This window comes from Pituophis catenifer, unplaced genomic scaffold (assembly GCF_029215685.1).
Source record: "Pituophis catenifer annectens isolate HBS135680 unplaced genomic scaffold, rPitCat1.0.hap2 SCAF_3, whole genome shotgun sequence".
Taxonomy (NCBI): Eukaryota; Metazoa; Chordata; class Lepidosauria; order Squamata; family Colubridae; genus Pituophis; species Pituophis catenifer.
The window spans coordinates 39,457,440-39,468,210 of record NW_027256883.1 but is presented as its reverse complement, the minus strand read 5'-3'; the positions used below and the strand labels follow the sequence as shown (position 1 = coordinate 39,468,210).

Sequence of the window (10,771 nt, the reverse complement as noted above, 5' to 3'; positions counted from 1 at the left end):
TAAACACAAAATTGGGTAAAATTTGCTCTTAACTAGAATTGGACAAAGGAAATGTTTACTCATCCTTTGACTTGGAAGGAAAAAGCCATCCTCAGTAAAATAGATCGCTGCTTGTATAAGGCTTCATTGTTTCTAAATTAATATAAAAAGGGAACTAAAAGAAAAGTTGAAAAAGAAAGTGGTTCAAATAGAACAGAAAAAAGTATCCATACATACTGTATCTGATGAAAAAATGTCCTTATCTATCAAAAATAAGACACAAAACCACCTGCTCCTCTTATCTATAGGTCACCCTATAAATCCACTGGACGAAACCAACATAGAATTATAAAAGGTAACAATAATACATTTTCATATTGTCCTTTAAGAGCTTATGGTTGCTTTTATCATGGGAGAGGAGGTGGATGTAGTGCTTGAGGACACAATCCACTAAATACTGCTTCTGAATAATCTCATAATGATCAGAAATTGCACAGTCTGGAAATCTGCATTCCTTATGATTACATTCAGGCTTTTGAAGGTGGCTTTTACGTCAAGGAGTTTCAAAAATATATATCAAAAAAGTCTGGCACTAGTCTTCTTTCAAAATGTAGCACAGGATGTTCTTTGGCTGATAAAAGCATAGAATTCCAACTTGCAGCATGAATACAGAGCATTCAGATCAGTGCTGTAATGGGGCGGTACACAGAACAGGATGCTTTAAAGTCCTTACACATTCTTGATACAGTTGCATTTAATTTTTGTTGTACTTCTCAGCACACAGTGTGAAGCTCAAAAGGGAAAAACTTCAAGACTGCTTAAATAGCTGGTAGGGTGCGTCGCTGTTGTGATGTTAACTCTGGGTGCCAGACATCCACAATGAATATCAGCCGGTAAGCATTAGCATCCTGCCACACTTCATGTTCAAAAGAATCATCAAAAATGAGAATCTTCCCTTCTTCCCAGGATCTGAAAGAAAAAAACAAATTATATTTTACCTGCTGCTTATGAGAACTCAAAACTTTTCCAATTGTATCTACATCCTGGATACAAAATCTACATAGCTGATCAAAGACACAAGGTTTATCTATGGCATCATACAGGTGGTCTTTGACTTATAACTATTTTTTTTTTTTTAATTTGATTTATATGCCGCCCTTCTCCGGAGACTCAGGGCGGCTTACAATGCGTTAAGCAATAGCTTTCATACTTTTGTATATTTATACAAAGTCAGCTTATTGCCCCCACAAACTGGGTCCTCATTTCACCTACCTTAGAAAGGATGGAAGGCTGAGTCAACCTTGAGCCTTGGACAGATTCGAACCAGCAGTAAATTGCAGGCAGCTGTGTTAATAACAGGGTGCATAGACCACTGTACTATCAAGGCTCTTGTTTAATTTGTTTAATGATCGTTTGAACCTATGATAGCATTGAAAAAACTGACTTATGACCTGACACTTAACAACAGTTGCAGTGTCTCCATGGTCACTAATCAAAATTTGGGCACTTGGTAACCAAGATACATTTATTACAGAGTCCTGGGCTCACATGACTGTCATTCATTCACCTTCCCAGCTGACTTCCAACAAGCAAAGTCAATGGGGGACGTTGGATATTCTTAATGACTGTGTGATTCACTTAACAGCCATGGAAAAAAGGTCATAAAATCAGACATGATTCACTTAACAACTCCCTCACTTAGAAACAGAAGTTCCAGTCACAATTGTGATTCTAAATCGAGGACTTCCTGTGGTTATTATTTCTTTCATTCTACCAGGTGAAAAACTGATAAGTTTGAAGGGAGCCAAGCTGTTTATACTGACCCAGAGGCTGTCACAGAAAAATGTACTATGTGTACTATTTCTCCACAAGTAAAAAAATATCTGAAATAGTGTTTGCTACTATGTCTTATTCCTTGGGTTTGTTTGTTTTTTTCACTTCCAAATACTCAAGTCTCATCTACTGACACCTTATGGGATAATAGGTAAGGAAATAAAGGCAACATGGGAGATGCACATGATAAAAAGGAAGGAACTATAACACTATGTGAAATAATACAACATTTTGAAATTGCTGAACATTCAAACAAGTATTATAGCGAGAACAGTTGAAAAAACCAATCAAGACTAGGCAAGACAAAATTATAAGGTATATTATAATTAATATAATATACTTAAATATATTTATAATATTATTAAAGATTTCAACTCATTTATATTATGTAGAGATGAACTTAGAGAGCAATGTTTCAGCTGTTAAGTGACATTGCACTGTCATAGATTACCTTTCATTTCTTGGGCTGGCTTTTAGTCATGAATTAACAAGAGTAACCCAAAAAGGAGAGGGTGGGTTTTTTTTGTGCCACTCGACAGCAGGAATTTTGAGAGCCTAATACTGGTACCCTCACAATTTGACCAATCATATAAATTTGATTTGTCAGGAAGTAAACTCTGTGATCCATGCATATGCATGCGTGTCAAAACAGCCATGAAGATAGCTGCAACTGTGGGATTGAAATTCTACTCTTTTTTTTAACATGCTTTGCAACTGTACATTGCACTTACAAAGGAACAGGGCTTCAATCACACTTTTGCAGCTTGCCATCTTGACTTTTTGATGTGTATCCCCCTACTGTGTATCCCCCTACTTTTCATTGTGTCATCACAGCTTCTCAGAATATTCTTTACCTTCCCAACTCAATTTCACCTTTTTTAAAGGAGGTAAGGGGTGATCAGTGAGCACCCATACAAAAAAAAAAAAGTTTGGATTGCAGCCCCGTACTATGGCTTTGTTATAAACAATTATGAAGCTAAAAGCTGTGCTTTACTTTGCAACATCAATTTGTTTTTAATGGAAATAACTTCAAAATTATATGATACTCAGATGAAGCAGGAGCTTGGATGATGCCAAATTCAATGCCTACGTAGATATTGTTAAGTACAGATACCATAATATATATAGACCTGACTAGGTGAAGATAAGCAGGCTTCTAAGCATTATGTCCATACTATTCTCTCTGATGGTTTTTTGCTAGCTTAGCTTACAAAGGAGATGTTTCTCTTGGATTCCATACCAGCTCTTAGTATCCTGGCTCTTGACACTTGACACGCTAGAAAAAATGTGTTGTGAGGAGAAGGAAAGATACCTGGTTTCTTGAGCACAACGTATCCTGCAGCCTTCTTTAGGAATGACCAAGCCCAAATGCATTCTCAACCTACAGTTAGTCGGCCCTGTGTGAGGCCAGACGTGAGTCCCTGGGTGCATGACAGAATACTTGATCTGCAAAAAGATGTTCAGTTGATTTTCAAAAACTCATGTCAATTATGTCAACCTTCTAGAAATATAAATAAACTATATCTAGCTGAACCCAACCAAAATGAGTAAAGTTTATGTTAGGCTCCCTACCTCAAGTTTTGAAGCAAATTACTTGTGAACATGCTTTATGGATGAAAATGAATTTCCACCCTTCAGACCACACGATAGCATCTTATTAAAATTGAGTCTCCTAGAACTATTCTAATTCCATTTAATCGACATAGGCACATGCTTTTATGTATACTGTATGCCATTTAATGTCTATTGTGGATTATATTTTCACTTTAAAAATAAGGATGTAAATATATATATATATATTACCAGTAGCTTTACTTGCATGTATTAATCATAGTTTAAAGAGATATAGTGTAAATGTCTTAATTTTCTCCATTCATATAAGCAACAGGAAGGTTTAATTTCAAATTGCAAACTATATTTAGTGATTATACATTAAAAGATCAAGACAATTTCCAATCACACCTGATTCTAGGTGATTTCACAGCAGCAATATAGAAAAGATTTGCCTCTATTTTTTTTTTTCAGTCCATCAACAGCTAGAATTGTGACCTGCCTCCAAGTGCAAATGAAGATCAACTCTAACCTCAACCAAGGATATTTAGGTGTTATTACCGGTTGTAGATGATTAAACAATCAATCTGTTAACTGATTTCTGAAGCTGAATCATATTGCTGACATTAAACGTAATTCCAAAAGGAGACCAAAAGGCAATTCAATCAAATCAGTTTATGGTCAGCACTTTTTATAAATAAACAATTATGTTAACATAATCCTATTTGAAATAAACTTGATTTTATCCATGGTATCTATAATGTAAAGGTTTGCATCTTTTAAATTAGTTGTATCTCCTTTTAAATCAGGTCTGTCAAACTGGCGGCCCACGGGCCAGATGCGTCATGTGCTGGCCACACCCATCCCAGCTCCGCAAAGGTAAAAAAGTCATGATACGTCATGTGACATGATCGAGTTTGACACCTATGTTCTAGATCAATTGTAATTATTGACAACTGTGATGGACAGTTACTGTTCGGTTTTCAATCATAGACTATGTAGAAAAACAAACATAATTGCATCATTTGTCTATAACAAATATCATGCTGACTCACTCATAAACATTCAGTAAAGGTAAATTGGAAAGGCAGAGATTTTATTTTAGCATTTGCCCCAGGCAAAATCAATTAATAATTATTTTTCTTCTTAATATTTTTGTAAGTTATACTTACAAGTCAAAGTAACACATACAGTATACATCAACATCCACTCCCCACTATGTATAAGCACTGTAAATATATCTTGAAATTTTTTATTTATTCAATTTGTATAGCCACCCATCTCAAATACTGTACATGATTCTGGTTGAACAGTTGAAAGTAACTCCCAGTCATATAATTAGCAACTGAGTAAAAATAAATCTACCACCGTCAAATCAACCTAAGAGGCTCTCCCACACATCTGGATCCTTGATGACAAAACCATGTCTTTAAGACCACCATTAGATTGAGGGTCTAATCCTCAAGGGGGATTTGAAGGGCAGCATGTGATTCAGAGCACACATTTACAAATGTAGCAACTAAAAGCAACTGATATTCCTCACTAACTTGGCTGTCTTCTGCAGTGAATATGCAATCGCAGGAAAAGACCTGTTTGCTTTAAGATGTTCAAAACAGGTGCTATATGCAGGCCCACATGGCCTCTGAATCACACTTTGCCCTTTGAAGTTGGATAGTTGCCCAATATATGTGGATGCTTCTTCCTATCTATCTATGGACCTGCTCTACAAACCAGACAGTACCTGCCCTCTTCGGCATCCAGTGGCTTCTGAGAAACGTTCTAATAAGGCACATGATTTTGGAACACTGTTGCAGGCATTCTCATTTTTTCTTCCTAGAGTGAAAGAGGAAAAATATAGTTTAAGCATAGGTAATCTGAATTTCACACCCCCACATCTAAGTATAGTCATACAGGGGATTTGAAAATGTCAGCTCAGTAAGCGCTTGAAAGAGATTTAAGAGTGTAAATCATCCAAAAATCCTGTGGTGATTAACTCTAATCGAATTGGCCTTTGTACCTAAGTATAGAAGTGGAATACTTTTGTATTTCTTTTTATACAGAATGTAACTCATACTCATTACAGTTAGCAACCATCTAAAACAGAGATGGCCAACTTTTTCCTCTTTGAAAATAGTTTTGCTTTGGCCCAGATTTAATACTAGGCTGTCTACTACTTTATATGATATGTCATGATATCTATGGATGTTTCATAATAAATTTTCACTGATCCCAGAGAAAGTCATTGCATACTCCTTCACATACTCCAACTTTTATTGAATTGAGAGGGAAGCATTGTGGAGCTATTTGAATATTGCATAAAATCTAGTTGTAGTTTCATGACTATAGATAAGAACAAAGTTTCCTGACTGACTTTGGTCCAGTTATGCTCTCCCTTCCATGGTCTCTCTTGCTGCCTAATTTGCCTTGGTGTTGTGAAACAGGATAATGTTCAATTCCCTAACGAAATCCAAAGAAGGAGTTCATAAAAATATAAGTGAAATTCGGTGTCTTTTTATAACAGTGGTGATGGGCTCGTGATTTGCGGAACATTAATCTTCTACAAGAATATTATGACCAACTAAAAGAAAGTTTTTATTTTAAGTAGAGGTAGAAATAAAAGCAATTTTATTATTTTCCAGCACCTCAAAACGTCTTATACATCATCCCATTTTTTCATTACCCTTCTGGGTTTATTGCCTCATTTTAATTATAAATGACAGAATTGCATTCACTTGTAAGAAGAAAAGATCTCTTTTTTTGCCAGTGCACGTTTCCTCAGGCCACTTTGTAATCTGTGAACCATCCACTTTGTTAGGTATAAACCAAGAATAAGCTTTCTACGTAAGAGAAATGCAAAACTATACCTTGCAGATAAATGCAGAAATGAAAATGAAAAAAAAAAAAATAGAGCACCTTTTAAATATTTTTAAAGCTACATAAAGTAGCACACTAAAAATACAGAAACAATTCTGGGAAGTGCCCCAAAGCCATTCAGTTTTGTCCTCTTTCTCACTCCCTGCCTCTCCTCTTCAAACATGAAACAAGAATCCACTACCACTTTCAAGTGGAACTCTTTATTTTACTTAGACTTTGATAAAACATTAAAAAAAGAAAATGTTTCCTTTTATGTGAGTCTTTCCAAGAGCAAAAATAATTTACATGTGGCTCATGAACAGATTTCCAGCCCGGCAATGACCAGGCTTTTACCTGTTTAGCTTATATTAAGTATGGCCGTGCACACTTCAAAAACAATTTAGAAGAAGTTCTTCTTAATTATGACTCTTAATGTAGAATGTTTTTCTCCAAGCTTGGGTGAAAGCCTGAAAGTAAAAAGACCATCTTCCTTAGGGATAGGAGTGCTGTTTTTGTATTTGTGATCAGTCTGATATAATCCTTCTCAATCATTTAAAGTGTCACAACTCTAACATTAAGTCCCCCAAAGTTCATTCCCCAAAAGCCAGAAACATGGCTGCACATTATTCAACTTCAGAAAAATAAATCAAGATCCAGTCACACAATCAGTTAAATGAGTCAGTAGCTGGGCAATTCCTTTACAATGGGCTTTGAATGTAGTTGGAACCTAAGTTTTGTTCAGTGAACAAGGATGAATTTGCATACATGGAAGAGATATTCTCATTTTCCTCTTCCCATTAATATGTTTGTTTCACATGCTTAGATCCTCCAAGGTCATGTAAAACTCTTCTTGGAAGGAGGAGCTTTGATAATAGTCCTTCTCTTTTACATGAAGAACAATTAAGAGTTCAGATCATTACATTTGTTCTGTTATGAATATTTTATTAGCTCTGAAAGGAAATACTAAATATAATATACTATATTTCACCCAAATAAATAACTCAGTTAGGTAGATGTTCATGTAGTTGTATTCCAGTTCTTCTATTTGGAAATTCCTGTTTGGCTCTCTACATTAGAGGTGCTAGTACACCCAAACTTTGTCAACCTGGGAAATACAATATAAGGAGATTTTAAATGAAGGAGGGGAACTAAAATCTAGAAAAGAACTACATGATGAAGGGGTAGAATTGGAATGGTCGGCATATCTAAAGATCAAATCACGCTATATGAAGGATAAAAAGGAATGGGGTATTAAGAAAGAATTGACGGCGCTAGGTAAAATCTTATTAGGAACGAACAAAAAGGCAATAAAGAAAATTTATCAATACCTATTGGAATATAAAATGGCAGAAGAACAAGTGAAGGAAACTATGGTAATGTGGGCCCAAAAATTTGGTTATAATATTAATATGGATAATTGGCAGGATTTATGGGAGAGAAACAGGAAACTAACGTTAGCCACTGCGTACAAAGAAAATTTGTATAAAATGTTCTATAGGTGGCATCTCCCGCCCACAAGATTAGCGAAAATGAACAGGAACTTATCACCACAATGTTGGAAATGCAATTTAGTATCAGGATCTTTCTATCATATGTGGTGGTTATGTAAAAAAAGGGAGTTTTGGCGCCAGATTAAGGCATGGTTGGAGGAGATATTAGAACAAAACATAACCAGAATTATTCCTATTAGGAATTACAAAAGAGAAATATAGCAAAGAACTGATATACTTAATGCTGCATGTGATAACAGCAGCAAGGCTGGTTTATGTGCAATACTGGAAAAAGGAAGAAAACCCCCTGGAAGAAGTAATAATAATGAAGATCTTGACATGTGCAGAAATGGATAGGCTGACACTAGAACTCAAAAACAAGGATGAGACAGAATACTATAAAATCTGGAATAAAATGTACCAATGGTTGGAAAGGAGAAAAGGAGTTGGAACAAAAAAGATTTAGGGCTTGTAGAATTAATACTGGATAATATTTAGACAAATATGTAAATGAGAATAAGGGATATGCATATAAGAACAAAGTAGCAATGTATGTCAAATAGTAATAATATTTGTTGTTATGTTAAAAATATGTATGGATATGACAAGACCAGGATGGTCACACTGTGTCCAATGCTTTTAATGTTTATTTAATAAAAAACTTTAAAAAAATAATAACAATTCAAACATTATCTTCTTTTTCTGTTTTTCAATGCCTAACTTTCACAGCTAATCATTAGCATAGCTGGAAAGACCACTATTTTAAGTTTTCTGATCTTTATTGCACTAAAAGAATCCTTATTTTTCACTACCTTGTTTTTCATTGCCTTCTTTTCTAGAACGAGACTGTATTTTTCCTTAACACGTTTCATTTTTTAAAATCTTTATCCAAGCCTCCCAGAATTGAATTATCTATTTTTTTTACTTCTTCATTAATTAAACTGCTTGGCATTATGTTTCTCCCTAATATTTAATATTAACCCAGATATTTCATTTTCCATTTTTACATCCATAACATAAGATAAAGGTTTTGATGCCTCCTTTTATTTAACAAAATTGAATTATCTGCATATTTCAGAATATTAACATTTCAGCCTCTCAATTATTTTCAATTATTGGTTTTGGAGTTTAGGAAATTCCTGGATGTCAATCCATATCTATGACGGCTTATTTTGCTTCTGAAATGTGATATATTGTTCAATGTGTAATAGTCCATTTCTGTTTTAGAATCCTTCATAAGGGCTTTCATTGTGAGCAGTATATTTCCTGTAGTTATATTTCGAAACTCAAAATATTAATTAACCCTGTATAGCAGATCATATATTATTTTTTATTTCACTACATATAACTCATAACAGTAATATATTATCAAGCATCAATGCTAACTTACTTTATGCAGGCAAAGCCACTAGACAATTTAAAAAGTGGGAATAGACATAAACATACAAAAATCCCTTTAGTTAAACATTGGTAAGTATATCAGCACACTATTTCAGACTTTTCCTTTTGGTCTTCCTTTTGGGTCCACATCAGGGGTGAAATCCAGCAGGTTCTGACAGGTTATGGAGAACTGGTAGCGGAAATTTTGAGTAGTTTGGAGAACCGGCAAATACCACCTCTGGCTGGCCTCAGAGTGGGGTGGGAATGGAGATTTTGCAGTATCCTTCCCCTGCCACTCCCACCAAGCCATGCCCACAGAACCGGTAGTAAAAAAAATTGAATTTCACCACTGGTCCACATCAGTATGTACAGAAAATGTTCTTCTTTACACATTATGGATATTAAGATTAAGATGTTTGGTCTCTAAAAACATTAATGAAGACTTCAGTTTGAGAATTACTGTGATCATTTTGTTATTCAATATTTAAATGTTTAGATATATTATTTATTTTTGACATTTAGAGTTTAGCCCTGTAATTTTTAAAATTATTTTATTACGTGCAGGATTATTCTTGAACAATCTTTGTACTCCATTTCCAGAAATTGCACCCATGCTGTACATGAATTGTTCTTCTCTTTGTGTAATTAATGAGCCATTACTTAGTTTGAGTGTATCTTTGCTTTAAATGTCGTTTTATAGCACTCAGTGGATTATATTATTGCTTTTAAATCAGTGGCTCATCATGGGAAATGTTACATATGTTTGTTTAATCTTTAGAACAGAGTTGTATGTTTATATACTTGTGTAATTGGGAACATTTTTATATTATTTCCAAGAATGGAATAATAGTATGTGCTATTAATTTTATTTTGCTAAACTCCTCTAATTTACTCAGACTTACTGAGACATACAGGTATATAAGAAAACTTTTGTTTCTGTTTTAATTTAATTGTGTTTTCCTTTTTAGCTTTTGCTTTAGTTTATAAAATTCCATCATCATCCCTTTTCTATTCCAGAGGTATCTTGTGTTTTATTTCCATGAGTTACTGTGCTATTTATGTGTTTTATAACATTGACAGATATATTGTAAAGAAGCAAATGCAAAACTCTTTCTTTTATTCTCTTGATTATTAATTCTAAATTAGCTACCTAACCGTTTGCATTTTTTGAAACTTATCTGCTTTTGGAATTCACTCCATATACTGCTCCATTTTTGTTTGTAAGAACTTAGTCAAAACTTTCCTTATGTGTAAAAATTATCGACATTCTCCTGCAATTTCTTTCTTGAGTATAGCTATATGCATTATGTTGTAATCTCTAGGCCCATGATGGCGAACCTATGGCATGCGTGCCACAGGTGGCATGTGGAGCCATATCAGTGGGCATCCTAGCGTTGCCCTAGCTCAGCTCCAGCACGCATGCACGCACCAGCCAGATGATTTTCAGGCTTTCTGGGCCCACCGGAAGTTTGGAAACAGGCTGTTTCTGGCCTCCGGAGTGCCTCTGGGGGTGTGGGGAAGGCCGTTTTCGCCCTCCCCAGGGGCCAAGAAAGCCTCTGGAGCCTGGAGAGGGTGAAAAACGGGCTTACCGGGCCCACCGGTAACCTTTTTGCTGTTGCATGCCAAAAGTGGGAGGAGCGTGGGGGGGTGATGTGCACATGCGCGGGGGTGGGGCGCACAGAGGG

At 35.3% G+C, this 10,771-nt stretch overlaps 1 protein-coding gene across 2 annotated transcripts in view; it reads right to left on the bottom strand.

Annotated features, from left to right (window-relative positions):
* Positions 1 to 561: 561 nt before the first annotated feature.
* ASPH (aspartate beta-hydroxylase) overlaps positions 562 to 10,771 on the bottom strand; it is a 106,660-nt gene continuing 96,450 nt past the window's right edge. Inside the window, exons 24-26 of one of the 2 annotated variants that reach the window (XM_070940523.1) lie at positions 5,105 to 5,196; positions 3,125 to 3,258; positions 562 to 948 (exon numbers count right to left, since the gene is read on the bottom strand). In XM_070940523.1, the coding sequence (XP_070796624.1) occupies positions 798 to 948; positions 3,125 to 3,258; positions 5,105 to 5,196 (377 nt within the window). In that variant the 3' untranslated portion in view covers positions 562 to 797. The remainder of the gene's footprint in view (positions 949 to 3,124; positions 3,259 to 5,104; positions 5,197 to 10,771) is intronic. The other variant, XM_070940524.1, reaches the window with a different exon arrangement.